The sequence below is a fragment of the Tachyglossus aculeatus genome, chromosome 17, assembly GCF_015852505.1.
Source record: "Tachyglossus aculeatus isolate mTacAcu1 chromosome 17, mTacAcu1.pri, whole genome shotgun sequence".
Classification (NCBI taxonomy): domain Eukaryota; kingdom Metazoa; phylum Chordata; class Mammalia; order Monotremata; family Tachyglossidae; genus Tachyglossus; species Tachyglossus aculeatus.
In genome coordinates this window covers 4,988,851-5,010,060 of record NC_052082.1, presented here as the reverse complement: position 1 = coordinate 5,010,060, position 21,210 = coordinate 4,988,851, and the positions used below count along the sequence as shown (strand labels likewise).

At 41.9% G+C, this 21,210-nt stretch overlaps 1 protein-coding gene across 2 annotated transcripts in view; it reads left to right on the top strand.

Moving 5' to 3' along the window:
• Window positions 1–21,210, top strand: part of TECRL (trans-2,3-enoyl-CoA reductase like) — a 139,244-nt gene that overhangs the window by 71,973 nt on the left and 46,061 nt on the right. The window contains exons 3-4 of one of the 2 annotated variants that reach the window (XM_038759764.1): window positions 8,465–8,509; window positions 15,184–15,272. In XM_038759764.1, the coding sequence (XP_038615692.1) occupies window positions 8,465–8,509; window positions 15,184–15,272 (134 nt within the window). Of the gene's footprint in view, window positions 1–8,464; window positions 8,510–15,183; window positions 15,288–21,210 lie in introns of both variants that reach the window. The other variant, XM_038759763.1, reaches the window with a different exon arrangement.

Below are 21,210 nucleotides of genomic sequence, written 5' to 3'. Positions count from 1 at the left end.
ACTACGCAACAGAATTGGCAAACAGGTTCTCTGACCATAAAGAGCTAACAGTCCAGTATCCGCTCAATAATTATGATTGATTGATTGATTGAATGCCCACTAAATGTTGGACTGTACTAAGTGATTCCAATAGAAGACTCCATGATGGTCAGATGAGAGGGTTGTACAGAATGCTGGATTTGGAGGAGTGTGTCCATGCCTCCCTCTGGACATACGTTCTAGGTTGTGTGAAATTCCCCTGCATCTGTGTCCCATGTGGGATGTCATAGATCATCAATCGTATTTATTGATCACTTACTGTGTGCAGAGCACTGTACTAAGCGCTTAAATAGATGTCTCGTTGTCTGGTATATGACAGGGTCAACCTCTCGAGAACCGCAGTAGACTAACAGACAGTGAGTACATTGCCAAAATTAACTCTTCAGAGCTGTGTTGTGTAATATCCAAGGCTAGAATAGCTCAGGTCCATCAAACAAGAAATGACAAATATTTAGTACTTACTGCATTGTGCCGTATTGAGCACTGGGGAGAATACAAAACAATAAGGTTGCTAAATAGGATCCTTATCCTCATGTAGGATACAGTCTCTGGTGGAGGAGATAGACATTAACATAAGTAAGATGGAGGGGTTGTACAGAATGCTGGATTTGGTCTTGCCATATAGAAAAGTAAGAGGGCCACCTGGAAAAAATCTGCTAGAAAAATGTGTCTTGCCTAAGTATCAGAGAAAAAGCATCGACTAGTGGCAAGAGCCCGGGCTTGGGAATCAGAAGGCGTATGTTCTAATCCCGGCTCTGACACTTTCATTCATTCAATCGTATTTATTGAGCGCTTACTGTGTGCAGAGCACTGTACTAAGTCACTTAATTCCTCTGTGCCTCAGTTTTTATTAGTATTATTAAGTGTTGTCGAGTCGTTTCTGATTCCTAGCAACTCCACGGATATACTTTCTGTAGAACATCCTGTCTTCTGCCATAATCTGCAATCTTTCTAATGGTCCTTCCGTTATCGTTGTTATGGTCTCTATCCATCAAGGTGCTGGTCTGCCTCTTCCACATTTTCCCTGGACTTTTCCTAGCATTAGCGTCTTCTCCAGAGACTTAGCCCTCCTGATTATGTGTCCAAAATAGGCAAATCTAAGTCGAGTTATTTGGCCTTCCAAAGACCACGTTGGTTTAATTTGTTCCAAAATCCATTTGTTTGTCTTTTGGGCAGTCCATGGTATTTGCAAAGGCCTTCTCCAACATCACATTTCAAAAGAATCGATGTTCTTTCCGCCCTGTTTTTTCACTGTCCAGCTTTGGATCCATACATTGCCACTAGGAACACCACAGAGTTGATCATTTGTATTTTTGTGGCAATTGTTACATCAGCACATATTAGGGCTTTTTACAGGCTCTCCTTAGCAAGTCTTCTTAACATAATCTTTGGCGTATTTCATGGCTACTACTTCCTTTATTATTGATTATCGATCCCAGGATTGAAAAATTGTCAACTATATCAGTCTTCTCTCCATTCACTACAAATCCATTCATTCAGTTGTATTTATTGAGCACTTACTGTGTGCAAATGTGTTAAAACTTCCAGTTGCCATGATCTTCATTTTCTTGACATTCAAATATAGGCCCCTCTTTTTGCTCTGTTCCTTAAACTTTTAATAATAAGCCCTCAAGTCTTGTTCACATTCTGCTAGCAGAGTTGTGCCTCAGTCACCTCATCCTGAAAATGGGGGTGAAGACTATGAGAGCCCCATGTGGTACAGGGACTGTATCCCACCCAATTACCTTGTAACTACCCTTTGTAGTGCCTAGCACATGGTAAGTGCTTAACAAATGTCATTATTATTATTATTATTTGTTATTATGTCTCTAAGGATTTAGAAGGTATTAGATTTTGCATCCATGGGTCTGTCAGTTTCAGCTCTGCAAAGGTTTTTCAATTCTGTATACAAGTAATCAGCAAAGACGTTATCTTCCATGCTCAATCAGTAGTATTTATTGAACAGTGCAGCGCTTAGAACAGTGCTCAGCACTTAGAACAGTGCTTTGCACATAGTAAGCACTTAATAAATGCCATTATTATTATTACTATTACTGAACACCTACTGTGTGCGGAACACTCTAGGAAATAGAGTCAGTATATATGAGCTGCCTTCAAGGAGGTTGGGAGGGAAGATAGTTAATATAAGCAGTCTGAGATTCCAACACATACTACAAGTGCATAGATCAGGGCTTGCTGATTCTACTAAAGAGGGTTTTCTCTCATCCCTATTAATTGCACATTCCTAAATATTGGATTTTGTGTGATGGATTCCTCACTCAGAAGACACATCCCCGGACAACAGCCTCCCTGACTGTTGATAGCCAAGTCTCCCAAAGAAAATGCAAAAGGTGAGAAAAACGGTGGTATTTGTTAAGTACTTAGTCTGGCCAAGCATTTTGCTAAGCACTGAAGTAGACATACTGCAGTCAGATTGGACATCGCCGTGGTCCCACATGTGGTTGCAGTATAAGAAATAGGGAGGTCAGATATTTTATATTTTATTCCTGTTTCACAGGCAAGGAAACAGAGAAAAACAGAGGTTAAAAATTGACTTATTCAAGTTCACCCAGTGGGTAAATGGCAGAACCAGGGCTAATTCTCCTGACTCCTTGACAATCGATCAATCAGTCAAAGTTATTGAGCACCTACTGTGTGCAGAGCACTGCACTAAGCACTTAGTTCTGTGCTCTTTCCCCCAGGCCCTGCTGCCTGGGGCTCCCTGACTAAATAAAAATCAGTTGTGATATTTGTTGTTTACCATGTGCCAGGCACTGTATTAAGCGCTGGTGTGCCTATGAGATCATTGGGTTGGACACGGTCTCTGCCTCTGTCCTCTCTTAAGAGGGACCACTTTGAACAATTTGAGAAAACCAAATGAGCTTCAATGTGGAGACTCCATCTGTATCGTAACAGTAAATAAGGGCAGCAAGGCCCAATGGAACCAGATATTCCAATCGAAAGTCATTTAGTTAAAGGTAAAGAAAGGCAGGGAAGAGCAGAATGGCCTAGTGGAAAGATCCCAGGCCTAGGAAGTCAAAGGACCTGGGTTTTCACCCCGGCCGCTCCGCCACTTACCTCCTGCCTGACTTTGGTCAAGTCACTCAACTTTTCTGTACCTAAATTTCCTGATTTGTTAAATGAGTTTTCAGTACCTGTTCTCCCTCCTATCAATCAATCAATCAATCATATTTATTGAGCACTTACTGTGTACAGAGCACTGTACTAAGCTCTTGGGAAGTACAAGCTGGCAACATATAGAGCCAGTCCCTACCCAACAGTGGGCTCACAGTCTAAAAGGGGGAGACAGAGAACAGAACCAAACATACTAACAAAATAAAATAGAATAGATATGTACAAGTAAAATAGAGTAATATGTACAAACATATATACATATATGCAGGTGCTGTGGGGAAGGGAAGGAGGTAAGATGGGGGGGATGGAGAGGGCGACGAGGGGGAGATTGATTGATTGATTGATTGGTGATGGTATTAAGTGCTTACTATGTGCCAGGCACTGTACTAAGCTCTGGGATGGATACAAGCAAATCAGGTTGGACACAGTCCCTCTCTCCCGTGGGGCTCCCAGTTTCAATCTCCACTTTCCAGATGAGGTAACTGAGGCACAGAGAAGTGAAGCGACTCACCCAGGGTCACACAGCAGACAAGTGGCAGAGCCAGGATTAGAACTCATTACCTTCTGACTCCCAGCCTGTGCCCTACACATTTTGCCGTGAACTCTGAAAGTTACATCACCATGCAAACTGAAGACCACCTCTTCTCCTCCTATGTGGGGTAAGAATCAGTTCATCAATATTACCGCTGTTAACATTATTATAAAGGATATTATTTCTAATAGACATTTCTTCAAGTTCATTTCCTGTTCTGTTTTGGTTCTTTCAATTCCAAGAAAACAAGCCAAGCAACCTTAAAACAACAACACTCATTCTCCATGACATTTGGAAGTTTATTGCCTTCCAGGTTTCATTTTCCTCCCAAGGAAATTGCTTCGCTGCTTGCAGGAAAATGTTGTATTTAAATCTGCCCTGAAAATTAAGTAGAGAATTGCTCTTAAGGAGTGTTGAATAGAGGAGGCGTTGGTCTTGAAAAATTATATGCTACCAATACTAATTCTATTATATTTCAGTTTTTGCTGGATAAAGTCAGTGAGGGAATTGGGTATTTTGAGCCTGAAGATAAAGTATTGTTAAATCCAATGTAAATAACTAAGGATGGAAGTTTGAGTTCAGGTTATTCTTTGTACGAGAGAGTTAGAAAAGCAAGTGAAGGAAGTTTACTGTGTTCTAGGGTAAAGCAAAGCTTAACATGGATGAGGACAGTGCAAAATAGCTTATGAGTTAAAGAGAAGCGATGCCGTGTAGTGGACAGAGCACAACTTCTCTGTGCCTCAGTTAGCTCATTTGTAAAATGGGGATTAAGTCCGTGAGCCCCATACAGGAAAGGGACTCTATACAACCCGATTAACAGTGCCTGACACGTAACAAATGCCATTAAAAAAAAAAAAGGTAAAGACAAGAAGTCTCCCTGCTGAGCGCTAACGCCCAAGTATACTCTTTTCACCTTTCCCAAAGAGTTTTCCAAGAATTCCAATGGGATGGGCCTGTTTTCTCCTTGAAGAAAATTAGTTGTGTTCTGTTAAAATTGTAAGCTCCTGATAGGGCTCCCGTTAATTTAATTCTATTGTGATTTCCCAAGATTTCAGTACATTGCTCTGCACACATGCGGTGCTTAGTAAATATCCCTGATGGATTGGTTGATTACTCTCCCATTGCTCCAGACTAGCCGCTGGCACAATCCTTCAATCATGAAGACTTTTCGAGAGGCCAAGTGCCGACACCAATAACACCTGATTGTTATAAACCTGCATCATCCCGGCGTTACAAGCTGTCAGTGCCAATTTTATTCCCTAAGCACATTTATGGCTGAGAATCCCTTTGAGCGACGAGGCAGGCAATGAAGTGTCCTGGAGGGAGTTTTACTACTAACTTTTCTTATACATCATAGTCAGGCAAAGATGCACAGCTAGTGCTGATTCATTTCCTCTACAGTCGGTTCTATTTGCTTAGGATCAATCTTGTTTCGTTCCCAATTCCTAGATGGAGGGTTTTCTCTTTCTGCCTGCGAGGCTGTAAATCGTACACAAAGACATAGGAATGCTGACTCTTATCATTTCTACAGTTAACCTGGGGATCCGTTGAAATCAAAACTTCTGTGAGGGGTCACGATGTGTTTCTTCTTTCATCTTAGGTTCCTGTTTTAATATTTTCGGTACCCGGGTTTGTAAAGAATTCTAGTGGAGTCAGAGGAGCAGGGTTGTAAGCTTATTTATGGGCAGGGAATGCTCATTCATTCAGTTTGTTCATTCATTCAATCGTATTTATTGAGTGCTTACTGTGTGCACAGCACTGTACTAAGCGCTTGGGAAGTACAAGTTGGCGACATATGGAGACGGTCCCTACCCAACAACAGGCTCATTGAGCGGTCAAGATGTGTTTCTTCTTTCATCTTAGGTTCCTGTTTTAATATTTTCGGTACCCGGGTTTGTAAAGAATTCTAGTGGAGTTAGAGGAGCAGGGTTGTAAGCTTATTTATGGGCAGGGAATGCTCATTCATTCAGTTTGTTCATTCATTCAATCGTATTTATTGAGCGCTTACTGTGTGCAGAGCACTGTACTAAGCGTTTGGGAAGTACAAGTTGGCGACATATAGAGACGGTCCCTACCCAACAACAGGCTCATTGAGCAGTCAAGATGTGTTTCTTCTTTCATTTTAGGTTCCTGTTTTAATATTTTCGGTACCCGGGTTTGTAAAGAATTCTAGTGGAGTCAGAGGAGCAGGGTTGTAAGCTTATTTATGGGCAGGGAATGCTCATTCATTCAGTTCGTTCATTCATTCAATCGTATTTATTTCATTCATTCATTCCTTCATTCCATCGTATTTATTGAGCAGACTAGTGGCGTGACTTGCCCAAGATCACACAGAAGACAAAAGACAGAGCTGGGATTATTCAGTCAATCATATTTATTGAGTGCTCACTGTGTGCAGAGCACTGGGAAATATAATACAGCAATAAAGAGAGACAATCGCTGCCCACAATGCGTTAACAGTCTAGAGGGGGTGGAGACAGACATCAAAACAAGTAATTATTGTTATATCAAATTCTCCCAAGCGCTTAGTGCAGTGCTCTGCACACAATAAGCACTCAATAAATAAGATTGACCAACTGAATAATCCCAGCTCCGCCTTTTGTCATCTGTTTGATCTCAGGTGAGTCACACCACCTTTCTGTTCCTTGTTACCGCATCTGTAAAATGGGGATTAAGACTGCAAGCCCTATGTGGGACAGGAACTTTGTCCAATGTTATTAGCCTGTTTCTACCCCAGTGCTTGACACATAACAACAGCTTGACAAATACCATAAAAAAAAAATCAAGGAATACACCATAACCAGGCTTTTCCGTACTCACTTTTCATTCCTCCATCAACTTAGGGACAAGAAGGAAAACAACATTAAATTTAAAGGGACGGTTTACATCGAATTGGAAGAAGCTATTTTCCTGGTGAGAGCTGAAGGGAAATTGCCTCTTCACTCCTGAAAATCTGGGGAAATTCTTCTCTTCACTCGATTTTGTTTGATCTAAAGACACCACGCTTCTTAAAGGCAGGACAATTATATGGGGAAAGAAAAGAAAATGATCCTCTTGGATCTGTGTTACCTACCATATGACTGGGTTACCAACATAAGTGTGTTCTAACAGTGATGGCATTGTTATAATAGGGTGATACGGGATTCATAATGTGAAGTGTGAGAAGTTAACAGATGATATAAACTTAAAACATTAGGAGAATTCCTGGGGACTGGTTTTAATGAGAAAATGTTGCTGTTGATATTTTCAGTAAGATTCTGTTTACTTCTCAAAACAAACTTTAGGTGAGCCACTGACTCATGAAGATATCAGAACAGTATGTGGCACATAGGAAATATTCAACAAACACCATAGTCACACTTACACACACATATACATCTATATATTCATATATATATATACATATATATTCATATATATCAACCATCTACATTTCCAGGTCTTTGGACTACCAACCAACTTCAACCATCTACGTAGGAGAGATGTTTTTTGTAAGTTCGCATGGAAGAAGCAGACTCAGTAATATTCCAAGAGTTTCAGAATTAGGGTGTGTGTAACCTCACACGCACACACACACACACACATATATACTATATATATGTAGTATATATATACTATATATATATATATATGTATATATATATATATAGTCAACCATCTACACTTCCAGGTCTTTGGACTACCAAATTATATACACCCACTATTGGGTAGAGACTGTCTCTATATGTTGCCAACTTGTACTTCCCAAGCGCTTAGTACAGTGCTCTACACACAGTAAGCGCTCAATAAATACGATTGATGATGATACAGGAGAGATGGTTTTGGAAGTTGGCATGGAAGAAACAGTGTTGTAAAAATAGACTCAGTAATATTCCAAGAGTTTCAGAATTATGGTATGTGTGTGTAACCTCACACACACACACACACACACACACACACATATGCACACACACACACACATATATATATATATATATATATATATATATATATATATATATATATATATATATATATATATATATATATATACATATATAGTCAACCATCTACACTTCCAGGTCTTTGGACTACCAAATTATATACAGGAGAGATGGTTTTGGAAGTTGGCATGGAAGAAACAGTGTTGTAAGAATAGACTCAGTAATATTCCAAGAGTTTCAGAATTATGGTGTGTGTGTGTAACCACATACACACACACACATATAGTCAACCATCTTCACTTCCAGGTCTTTGGACTACCAAATTATATACAGTAGAGATGGTTTTGGAAGTTGGCATGGAAGAAACAGTGTTGTAAGACTAAACTCAGTAATATTCCAAGAGTTTCAGAATTATGGTGTATGTGTAACCGCACACACACAAACACACACACATATATATAATATATATACATATATATATATATATACACACATACATACATACATACATATATATATATATAGTCAACCATCTACACTTCCAGGTCTTTGGACTACCAACTTATACACAGGAGAGATGGTTCTGGAAGTCGGCATGGAAGAAACAGTGCTGTAAGAATAGACTCAGCAATATTCCAAGGGTTTCCGAATTAGGGTGTGTGTGTAACCTCAAAAATTCATGTCTTGGAATGGCTAAAAAAATCCATTTGAATCTGCCAAAGTCCGTCCAGCTTTAAAGTTCAAGGACACAATATCAAAGAGTATTACCAGCATGTGTAATGAAGTTTTACAATCACTGACTTCCAATAACCGATATGTGCTTTGTTTTTAATAGGCCCTCAGTGGTATCCTTCTCGTGTGGGCCTCCAGTTAGAACGTGGTAAGTGTTGAGTCAACCAACTTGTGATGATCCCGGTTGTGCCCTGCTCCCAAAAATTCCCCATGCCCATTTGATTGATGGTAATTCATCTTTCTATTCGGCCCCACTTAGTAAATGGTTCTCTATGGTTTACCAAATCAGTTTTCAATATCGCCAGAGCTGTTTTCTAATTCACTCATTCACTCATTCAATCGTATTTATTCAAACCTAACAACAAAAATAGATCCACATTTTCTGGAGTTTACGTCTCATCCTTTGTTGTAGACGAGCAATAAACGTGCCCCCGTTACACACGTGCGCACACGCACACAAACGCACACAGGCATTCTCAGAAAGCGGAATTCAGTTCTGATTCCCGTTGACACAGATCCATGATGAGGTGATTATGCCATAGGAGAAGCAGTGCGGCTCAGTGGAAAGGGCACGTGCTTGGGAGCCAGAGGTCATAATAATAATAATAATAATAATAATAATAATAATGGTGGTATTTGTTAAGCGCTTACTATGTGCAAAGCACTGTTCTAAGCGCTGGGGGGATACAACGTGATCAAGTTGTCCCACGTAGGGCTCACAGTCTTAATCCCCATTTTTACAGACGAGGTAACTGAGGCTCAGAGAAGTGAAGTGACTTGCCCAAGGTCACACAGCAGACTTGTGGCGGAGCCGGGATTCGAACCCACGACCTCTGACTCCAAAGCCCGGGCTCTTCCCACTGAGCCACGCTGCTTCTCTTAGGTCATGGGTTGTAATCCCAAGCTCCTCCATTATTCAGCTGTGTGACTTTGGGCAAGTCACTTCACTTCTCTGGGCCTCAGCTCCTTCATCTGTAAAATGGGGATGAAGACTGTGAGCCCCACTTGGGACAACCTGATCCCCTTGTATCCTCTCCAGTGCTTAGAGCAGTGCTTCTCACATAGTAAACTCTTAACAAATGCCATTATTATTATTATGGATAGACGTAGTAGCAGCTAGGGATGAGATGTGGAGTTCAGAACTCCCAGCAGGGGTGACAATCACCCCAACTATCAATTAATCAATCGTATTTATTGAGCGCTTACTGTGTGCAGAGCACTGTACTAAGCCCTTGAAGTACAAGTTGGCAACATATAGGGACAGTCCCCACCCAACAGTGGACTCACAGGAAATTGACATTGCGACCAAAGGATCTGGGTTACATTCCCGGCTTCACCACTTGTCTGCTGTGCGACCTTGGGCAACTCACTTCCCAGTGTGACTCAGTGGATAGAGCCTGGGCTTTGGAGTCAGAGGTCATGGGTTCAAATCCCGGCTCCGCCAATTGTCAGCTGTGTGACTTTGGGCAAGTCACTTCACTTCTGTGTGCCTTAGTTACCTCATCTGTGAAATGGGGATGAAGACTGTGAGCCTCCCGGGGGACAACCTGTTAGAACAATGCTTTGCACATAGTAAGCACTTAATAAATGCCATTATTATTACTTCACCTCTCTGGGTCTCACTTTCCTCATCTATAAAATGAGGATTCAATACTTGTTCTTCTTCCTACTTAGACCATGAGCCCCATGCATACCATCAAACGCTTAGTACTCTTCCTCTCTGCCGCGTCCCCCTCTCCATCCCCCGCATCTTACCTCCTTCCCTTCCCCACAGCACCTGTATATATGTATATATGTTTGTACAGATTTATTACTCTATTTATTTATTTTACTTGTACATATCTATTCTATTTATTTTATTTTGTTAGTATGTTTGGTTTTGTTCTCTGTCTCCCCCTTTTAGACTGTGAGCCCACTGTTGGGTAGGGATTGTCTCTATATGTTGCCAACTTGTACTTCCCAAGCGCTTAGTACAGTGCTCTGCACTCAGTAAGCGCTCAATAAATATGATTGATTGATTGATTGATAGTACAGTCTTCTAGAGTGTGAGCCCATTGTTGGGTAGGGACTGTCTCTATATGTTGCCAACTCGTACTTCCCAAGTGCTTAGTACAGTGCTCTGCACACAGTAAGCGCTCAATAAATATGATTGAATGAATGAATGCTCTGCACACAGAAAGCCCTCCATAAATATGATTGAATGAATGGTCCAACCTGATTATTTTGTATTTGTCCCACACTTACTACAGTGCTTGACACTTAGTAAATGCCATGATAACCATACTCGTTATTATTATTATTATTGTTATTACTTTCATTGAACTTACTCTTCCTTTATACAGCCCCAAAGGGTGAAACATAGTCCATCAGTCATTTGTATTTATCGAATGCTTACTGTGTGCAGAGCACTGTACTATGTGCTTGGAAGAGCACAATGTAGCAACAAACACAATTCCCTGCTCAGGGAAAATGGAGATCAGTAAGCTATCCAACCACTGCTGTCAGTGTGGGCACCTCAATGGGCTGTTTGAAAGCAACTGAACAGAGACATCACTGATGCTGTGCAATAGAGTCAGAGACCAAGGGGCATAATAATGATGAATAATTATGGTACTTGTTAAGCACTTACTGTGTGCCAAGCACTGTTTTAAGCTTTGGGGTAGACACAAGTTAATAATAATAGTGTTGGTATTTGTTAAACACTTACTAAGTGCCAAGCACTGTTTTGAGCACTGGGGTAGATACAAGGTGATCAGGTTGTCCCTCATGGGGCTCACAGTCTTATTCCCCATTTTACAGATGAGGAAACCGAGGCCCAAAGAAGTGAAGTGGCTTGCCCAAAGTCACACAGCTGATAAGTGGATTTGAACCCATGACCTCTGATTTCCAAGCTCGTGCTCTTTCCACTAAGCCACACACTCCTTCTCTACTCAGGTTGGACACAGCTCCTGTCCAAAACTAGGCTCATACTCAATCCCTACTTTTTACAGATGAGGTGACTGAAGCACAGATAATAATAATAATAATAATAATAATGATAATAATAATAATAATAATAATAATAATAATAATAATAATAGCATTTATTAAGCACTTATTATGTGCAAAGCCCTGTCCTAAGCGCTGGGGAGGTTACAAGGTGATCAGGTTGTCCCACGGGGGGCTCACAGTCTTAGTCCCCATTTTACAGATGAGGGAACTGAGGCCCAGAGAAGTTAAGTGACTTGCCCGCAGTCACCCAGCTGACAACTGGCGGAGTCGGGATTCAAACCCATGACCTCTGACTTCAAAGCCCGGGCTCTATCCACCGAGCCATGCTGCTTCTCAATAAGATAAGTGACTTGCCCAAGGTGACCCAGCAGACATGCACTGGAGTCGGGATTAGAAACCAGATTCTTGTGATTCCCAGGCCCGTGCTCAATAATAATAATAATAATAATAATAATAATAATAACAGTAATAATAATAATGGTATTTGTTAAGTGCTTACTATGTGCCAAGCACTGCTGTAAGCACTGGGCTAGATACAAGCTAATCCATTTGTCCCATGTGGGGCTCACAGTCTTCATCCCCATTTTACAGATAAGGTAACTGAGGCACAGAAAAGTGAAGTGACTTGCCCAAGGTCACACAGCTGACAAGTGGCAGAGCGGGGATTAAAACCCATGACCTCTGACTCCCAAGCCCGGGCTCTTTCCACAGAGCCACGCTGCTTCTCTCCCAGTTTTCATCCCTGCTGAAAGCCTGGCTTGCCCAGGCACGGAGAACCATGTGCTACTCTGAACAGGGAAAGAGCCGCTCTAAATAATAATAATAGTAATAATAATGACATGTATTAAACGCTTACTATGTCCAAAGCACTGTTCTAAGCACTGGGGAGGTTACAAGGTGATCAGGTTGTCCCACATGGGGCTCACAGTCTTCATCTCCATTTTCCAGATGAGGTAACTGAGGCCCATAGAAGTGAAGTGACTTGCCCAAAGTCACACAACTGATAAGTGGAGGAGCCGGGATTTGAACCCATGACCTCTGACTCCAAAGCCCGGGCTCTTTCCACTGAGCCATGCTGCTTCTCTGCTTTCTCTAAATCGAAAGCTTTGAGAGGAATGTGACCCAGAGGTGCACGCTAGACTATTCCCAGGCACACAAACAACAACCATATCACTACATGAGACAATGTCTGCTTTATAGAGCGGAAGGAACCATTCATTCATTCAATCATATTTATTGAGCACTTACTGTGTGCAGAGCACTGTACTAAGCGCTTGGGAAGTCCAAGTCTGCAACCTATAGAGACGGTCCCTACCCAACTATGGGCTCACAGTCTAGAAGAGTGAGAAGCAGTGTGGCTTAGTAGAAAAGAGCCCGGGCTTGGGAGTCAGAGGTCGTGGGTTCTAATCCCTGCTCCAACACTTATCAGCTGTGTGACTTTGGCCAAGTCTCTTAACTTCTCTGGGCCTCAGTTACCTCATCTGTAAAACGGGGATTAAGACTGTGAGTCCCACGTGGGACAACCTGATTACCTTGTATCTATCCCAGCGCTTAGAACAGTGCTTGGCACACAGTAAGTGCTTACCAAATACCGTTATTATTGTTATTATTATTATAGAAGGGGGAGACAGGCAACTCACATCAGTTTGCCATGATATTTGCACCCATAGGTAAATTTCGACATGGAAATTTGAATACACAAGACAATTGGTAAAAATGCATGTAGGTATTCATTCATTCAAAGGTATGCTATAGTAGCAACAGTAGTGAAAGTAGCATTAATTAAGCATCCTAGGAAAGTTCAAAAATACAAAGCAAGCCAATGACACATTCCTTTCCCACAAGAAAGTGACACTCTAATAGGAAAGATAGACAAACCAAGAGTGTGTATGTGTGTGTGTGTGTGTGTGTAGATATGGGTAAGTGTATGAAATCCATCTCTGTCTCGATTTTCCATGCAGCCCTCAGGTCAGTTGTGAGTTTTCCATGCGTCCACTAATATTCCCTCTTTGGTTTCCTCCTGTCCTGATCCTTTCCATTCATAAAAGCTCAACGTTGAATGTTTTTTTTTTTGTGAAAATAGCATCCCCAAGAGTAGCATATTCACTTTGGCTCAATAAAATAACGAGCAATCTTCTTAAAGGGTGGCCATTGTCCGGGCCTGATGTAAGCTTATTGATCTCAGCAAATGAGAAAAGGACAGCACGGTCTGCAAGATATACAATGACTTCTGGTTAAACTGAGAGATGCAAAGCTCATGCCCAAGAATATTGAGACTTATTCAGAATTTATCAGCCACGATAGGATAGGGAGTGTGGACAGTCAAATGAAAAACTCCAAACTCAAATGAGAACTCATCGACTTCACTACTAATAAACTGCCGGCATTTTCTATCTGCTCAAATTAAATGGAATTCCTAATGGCTAATCCTGATGAGACAGGTGGAGAGCAGGTTTTATTACTCCATTCATTCATTCAATCGTATTTATTGAGCACTTACTGTGTGCAGAGCACTGTACTAGAGAAGCAGCGTGGCTCAGTGGAAAGAGCCCAGACTTTGGAGTCAGAGGTCATGGGTTCAAATCCCAGCTCCACCAGTTGACAGCTGTGTGACTATGGGCAAGTCACTTCACTTCTTTGGGCCTCAGTTACCTCATCTTTAAAATGGAGATTAAGATTGTGAGCCCCACGTGGGACAACCTGATCACCTTGTATCCCCCCAGTGCTTAGAACAGTGCTTTGCACATAGAAGCGCTTAACAAATACCATCATTATTATTATTACTAAGTGCTTGGGAAGTACAAGTCGGCAACGTATAGAGATAGTCCCTCCCCAACAACCGGCTCACGGTCTAGAAGGGGGAGACAGACAACCAAACAAAACATGTGGACAGGTGTCAAGTCGTCAGAAAAAATAGAATTAAAGCTAAATGCACACCATTAACAAAATAAATAGAATAGTAAATATGTACAAGTAAAATAAATAGAGTAATAAATCTGTACAAACGTCTATACAGGGGCTGCTGGGAGGGGAAGGAGGTAGGGTGGGGGGGATGGGGAGGAGGAGAGGAAAAAGGGAGCTCAGTCTGGGAAGGCCTCTTGGAGGAGGTGAGCTCTCAGTACGGCTTTGAAGGGAGTAAGAGAGCTAGCTTGTCCATGAAGATTGGGAGGAATTTATCTAGTTTTTTTTTCCTTCCATGGATCTTTTTAGAGTCAAAAATCCAAGGGTGCTTTAAATACCAGATCCAGAAAATTGGAAATGGTGGTATTTACTAAGTGCCAAACATCCCACTAAGCACTGGGGTAGATACTAGGTAATCAGATCAGACACAGTCTCTTCCAAATCGGACTAATAGTCTAAAAAGGAGGGAGAACAGACATTGAATCCTCACTGTACAGATGACAAGACTGAGGCACAGTGAAATTAAGTGCCTTGACGTAGATCACATTGTCATCAAATTTCAGTCAGAATAAGAATGCCGGTCCTCTTACTCCCTGGCCTTTGCTCTTTCCACTGGGCCATACTGCACCCCCCCTCTACACTAATATTCCCGTGGACAGGTATCAAGTCTACTAATTCTGCTGTATTGTTCCTTCCCAAGCACTGTACACAACAAGCGCTCAATAAATACTATCAGTTGCTCCTCAATGATCTAATAGAAATGGCTGCCAGCTATTGCAGTCTCCATACTTTCTTCTTGCCCTTTAATTTATATTCTAGGAGAAATTGGCCTTAATCTTCACCTGATGCCCAAAGTCACACTACCAACAGACCGATTCTTATTTACGTAAAACATCCCAACTGTGGCCTTGTTGATTTTTGCCTTTTTAGGTGGTCTCTTCCTGAAGGACTATGTTAGCATTCAAAGTCTTGCAGCGTCCTCCATCATTACACTCTACTTTACTGACCTGGGCCAGCAGGTTAGTTGGACCACGGTAAGTATAAGGCTTTATGATGTTTCTTACAAAAGGCCCGTGTAAACTTGGATCCTGCATGTTGTAATATCTTGAAAGTCAGACTAAATTAGCATTTCTTTAGGCTTAAGTACAATAGATATCTTCTCTCTCTGCTCTATTTCCTCTATTGCCTCTTCTGCTGCGGCCGCTGCCTTGTCCATGTAGTAATCACCCTGTCTGGACCACCAAAGACATCGTGAAAAGAGAGGAGATGGAGGCTCCTCCATTCTCTTGCAGTGTGACCTTAGGCAAGTGAGTTAACTTTTCTGTGCCTCAGTTTCCTCATCTGAAAGATGATTGATTGGATTCAATCTCTATTTTCCCTCCTACTTAGACTCCGTGCCCCATATGACAGGTACCGTGCTGGTGATTACCTTGTATCTACCCCAACGCTTAGACTAGGGCTTGACACATAGCACTTAATAAATACCGCAATCATTATTATTATCATTATTATTAACATTGTTATAATCAAATGAACAGACCTAATCCCAGCCCTCAAAACTACTATAATCTAATGAGAGATACAGATGATGAACTAAGTTCCAGCAAAGACGGAGAAGGAAAAGGAGATGTGTACATGATACTAGCACTTCAATGGCATGAATCAATCAATCAATCAATCAAGGGTATTCGTTGAGTGCCTATCATGTGCAAAGCACTGTGTCAAGCACTTGGGAGTGTACGGTACAACAGAGTTGGTAGACGTGTTCCCTGTCCACATAGAGTTTTCAGTCTCTGAAAGAGCCCGGGCTTTGGAGTCAGAGGTCATGGGTTCAAATCCCAGCTCCACCACTTGTCAGCTGTGTGACTTTGGGCAAGTCACTTGACTTCTCTGGGCCTCAGTTACCTCATCTGTAAAATGGGGATTAAGACTGGTGAGCCCCCCCGTGGGACAACCTGATCACCTTGTAACCTCCCCAGTGCTTAGAACAGTGCTTTGTACATAGTAAGCACTTAATAAATGCCATAATAATAATAATTATTATTATTATTATTATTATTATTACTAACTCCATGCATCTGTAATGTGGCCTTGGGTAAGTCACTTTAAACTTCCCTGTGCCTGTTACCTCATCTGTAAAATGGGGATTAAGACTGCGAGTCCCATGTGGGACATGGTCTGTGTCCAACTTGACTTGAATGTATCATTCATTCATTCATTCAATCGTATTTATTGAGCGCCTACTGTGCGGAGAGCATTGTACTAAGCGCTTGGGAAGTACAAGTTGGCAACATATAGAGACAGTCCCTACCCAACGACGGGCTCACAGTCGAGAAGGGGGAGACAGAGAACAAAACAAAACATATTAACAAAATAAAATAGGTAGAATAAATATGTACAAATAAAATAGAGTAATAAATCCATACAAGCATATATACATATATAAAGGTGCTGTGGGGAGGGGAAGGAGGTAAGGCTGGGGGGATGGAGAGAGGGAGGAGGGGGAGGAAGGAGGGGGAGGAAGGAGGGGGCTCAAGGCCTCCACCCCAGTACTTAGTATAGTGTCTGGAACATAGTAAGCGCTTAACAAATAACATCATTCATTCATTCATTCAATCGTATTTAATGAGCACTTATTGCATGCAGAGCACTGTACTAAGCATTTGGGAAGTCCAAGTTGGCAACATATAGAGACTGTCCGTACCCAACAGAGGGTTCACAGTCTAGAAGAATTATTATGATTATGATTACTCTCCCAAGTGCTCAATAAATAGCCTTGATTGATTACTTGTTGTCTATTCCATTTAGGCATTTTAGGATTCTAAAGCAGTAATAGTTGTAGTAATGATGTTTCTGGAGTGTATCCTGGGTGGAATGCAGTGTACTACGTTCTTGGGAAGTACAAGACAGAGAAGTGACATTTTCCGCGCCCACGAGGAGCCTGCATTCTTGTGAGCCGGTTGTTGGGTAGGGACCGTTCTCTATATGTTGCCAACTTGTACTTCCCAAGCGCTTAGTACAGTGCTCTGCACACAGTAAGCACTCAATAAATACGATCGAATGAATGAATGAATGGGCAGGGACTGCATATGTTGCGGAGTTGTACTTCCCAAGCGCTTAGTACAGTGCTCTGCACGCAGTAAGCGCTCAATAAATACGATTGAATGAATGAATGAATGAATATGATTGAATGAATAATAGGAGAGGCCCAGCTGGGGAGATAGGTTAGAGGATGCCCTGAAGGACCTGAAAATAGAATATGAAATGCTTCTCAGTCCCTGGGAAATTATTCCAATTCATAAGACTATAAGCATCATCAGGAGTCCTTGAGACTACGACTCAATCAATCAATCAATCAATAATCAATCAATTGTATTTATTGAGTGCTTACTGTGTGCAGAGCACTGTACTAAGCGCTTGGGAAGTACAAGCTGGCAACATATAGAGACAGTCCCTACCCAACAGTGGGCTCACAGTCTAGAAGGGGGAGACAGAGAACAAAACCAAACATACTAACAAAATAAAATAAATAGAATAGATAGGTACAAGTAAAATAAATAAATAAATAGAGTGATAAATATGTACAAATATGTATATATATGTTTGTATATATATACAGGTGCTGTGGGGAAGGGAAGGAGGTAAGATGCGGGGGATGGAGAGGGGGACAAGGGGGAAAGGAAGGAAGGGGCTCAGTCTGGGAAGGCCTCCTAGAGGAGGTGAGCTCTCAGTAGGGCCTTGAAGGGATCTCAGGATCTGCTTTCTGGAGAAAGTGCTTAGTACAGTGCTCTGCACACAGTAAGTGCTCAATAAATACAATTGAATGAATATCTTTCCTCTAGAAGCACTTACACAAGAGGACACGCAAAAAATCAAAGATCACTTTACAGATGCAGCATGGCAGAATAAGCCTGAAGAAAACTGATGTGTGGTACCAGTTTACAATAATGTTGGTATTTGTTAAGCGCTTACTATGTGCCAAGCACTGTTCTAAGCGCTGGAGCACTAAGTTTATAGCTGGTACAGTTTACAGTTTACAGGACATAACTAGGATTCTCATCAAGAAGGCGGAACGTAGAGAGGCAGCGTGGCTTAGTGGAAAGAGCACAGGCTTGGGCGTCAGAGGAAGTGGGTTCTAATCCCAGCTCTGCCACTTTGCTGTGTGACCTTGGGCCAGCCACTTAACTTCTCTGGGCCTCAGTTCCCTCCTCTGTAAAATGGGGACTCAGACTGTGAGCCCCACGTGGGACAACCTGATTGCCTTGCATCTACCCCAGTGCTTAGAACAGTGCTTGGCACATAGTAAGCGCCTTCCTTTCCCCCTCCTCCCCCTCCCCATCCCCCCCGCCTTACCTCCTTCCCCTCCCCACAGCACCTGTATATATGTACATATGTTTGTACGTATTTATTACTCTACGTATTTATTCATTTTATTTGTACATATTCTATTTATTTTATTTTGTTAATATGTTTTGTTTTGTTCTCTGTCTCCCCCTTCTAGACTGTGAGCCCACGGTTGGGTAGGGACCGATATATGTTGCCAACTTGTACTTCCCAAGCACTTAGTACAGTGCTATGCACATAGTAAGCGCTCAATAAATACAATTGAATGAATGAATGAATGAATGAATAATACTACTATGTATTAAGTGCTTAGTATGTGCCAAGCACTATATTAAGCACTGGAGTAAATACAAGACAATCAGAACTGATGCAGTTTCTGCCCAGTATGGGCTTACTGTCTAAGGGGGTGGGAGAACTCTGTATTTAATTCTCATTTTTCACATGAGGGAACAAATTAAGGCACAGAGAAGTTAAGTGACTTGTTCAGTGTCACCAGATGGACAAGAAGCAGAGTTGGGATTAGAAGCCAAGTCTCCTTCTGACTCCCATTTCTGTGATCTTTTCACTGGACCCAATAAGAAATGTTCTCCAGCTTTAAGGGACTGTCTCTACATGTTGCCAACTTGTACTTCCCAAGCGCTTAGTACAGTGCTCTGCACACAGTAAGCACTCAATAAATACGATTGATTGATTGATTGATTGATTGAAATTCCCAATCCTACTAGTAGCGGAGATTATGCCAACTTTGAAGGCGACTCCATAGCAAAGAACAGGATAAGATTACTAAACCCGGAGTGGGCAGGGATTGTCTCTCTTTATTGCTGAATTGTACTTTCCAAGCATTTAGTACAGTGCTCTGCGCACAGTAAGTGCTCAATTAATATGATTGAATGAATGAATTACTGATGGTGACATGCTGGAACAATCTCAGAGCAGTAGCAACACAGCTTCACTGGGGAGGACGTGTGAAATAGGAAAATACAAGCTGCTGCTCTTGCAGAAACTAAAAGAAATAGGTACAATAAAGAATTTGAAGGCCTAGTGACGCCATCTCTAACACTGAGGTGTAGCAGCACGGCTCAATGGAAAAAGCCCGGACTTTGGAGTCAGTGGTCGTGGGTTCAAATCCTGGCTCTGTCAGTTGTCAGCTGTGTGACCTTGGGCAAGTCACTTCACTTCTCTGGGCCTCAGTTACCTCCTCTGTAAAATGGGGGTTGATTGTGAGCCCCCCGTGGGACAGCCTGATCACCTTGTATCCCCCCAGCACTTAGAACAGTGCTTTGCACATAGTAAGCGCTTAATAAATGCCATCATTATTATTATTATTAGCAGCGGGAGCAGACATACCTGCTGGCAAGCAGCAATCTTGACTGATTAAAAAGCGGTTAGAGTCTACATTGTCTCCAGAGCTCCTGTGGAATGGCGATCTATGCTGGGAAACTGAGTGTTGAATGTGAGTCTAGGATAACATAATAATAATATTACTACTAATAATGGTATTTGTTAAGCACTTACTATGTGTGAAGTAAATCTGGACACCAAGAGTCGGACTCAAACAGCGATACGTTGTATGTGAGACGGACCCTTTAGCACGGCCGAGATCAATCAGTTGATCACAGGTATTTATTGAGACTATGTCATGATCCCTCAAGGATTGTGAAATCAAGGGGATGATCTACACTCAAAATTGATTGGGTCACCTCAGTGATTTTCAGTGGAAGCTCTATTGCCACTGCTCAAATTCCATATCAGATTCTGTTTTAGAATCTGAAAAGCTCCAGCACTTTTCTTCCTGGAGGTGATAAGCCTCATAATTTTAATGAACTCCCTGGGATGGCAGCATGGCTCAGTGGGAAGAGCCCGGGCTTTGGAGTCAGAGGTCATGGGTTCAAATCCCGACTCCACCAATTGTCAGCTGTGTGACTTTGGGCAAGTCACTTCACTTCTCTGGGCCTCAGTTACCTCATCTGTAAAATGGGGATTAAAACGGTGAGCCCCCTGTGGGACAACCTGACCACCTTGTAACCTCCCCAGCACTTAAATCAGTACTTTGCACATAGTAAGCACTTAACAAATACTATTATTATTATTATTATTATTCTCTGGGCCTCAGTTACCTCATCTGTAAAATGGGGATTAAAACTACGAGCCCCCTGTGGGACAACCTGACCACCTTGGAACCTCCCCAGTGCTTAGAACAGTGCTTTGCACATAGTAAGTGCTTAACAAATGCCATTATTATTATTATTATTCTCTGGGCCTCAGTTACCTCATCTGTAAAACGGGGATTAAGACTGTGAGCCCCCTGTGGGACAACCTGACCACCTTGGAACCTCCCCAGCGCTTAGAACAGTGCTTTGCACATAGTAAGTGCTTAACAAATACCATTATTATTATTATTCTCTGGGCCTCAGTTACCTCATCTGTAAAATGGGGATAGGACTGTGAGCCCCCTGTGGGACAACCTGATCACCTTGTAACCTCTCCAGCGTTTAGAACAGTGCTTTGCACATAGTAGGTGCTTAATAAATGCTATGATTATTATTATTATCTATCTTTATGGGCAAAGAGGGAGTGTTAGTCATGCAGTCTTTTTACCATTCCAACTCATCC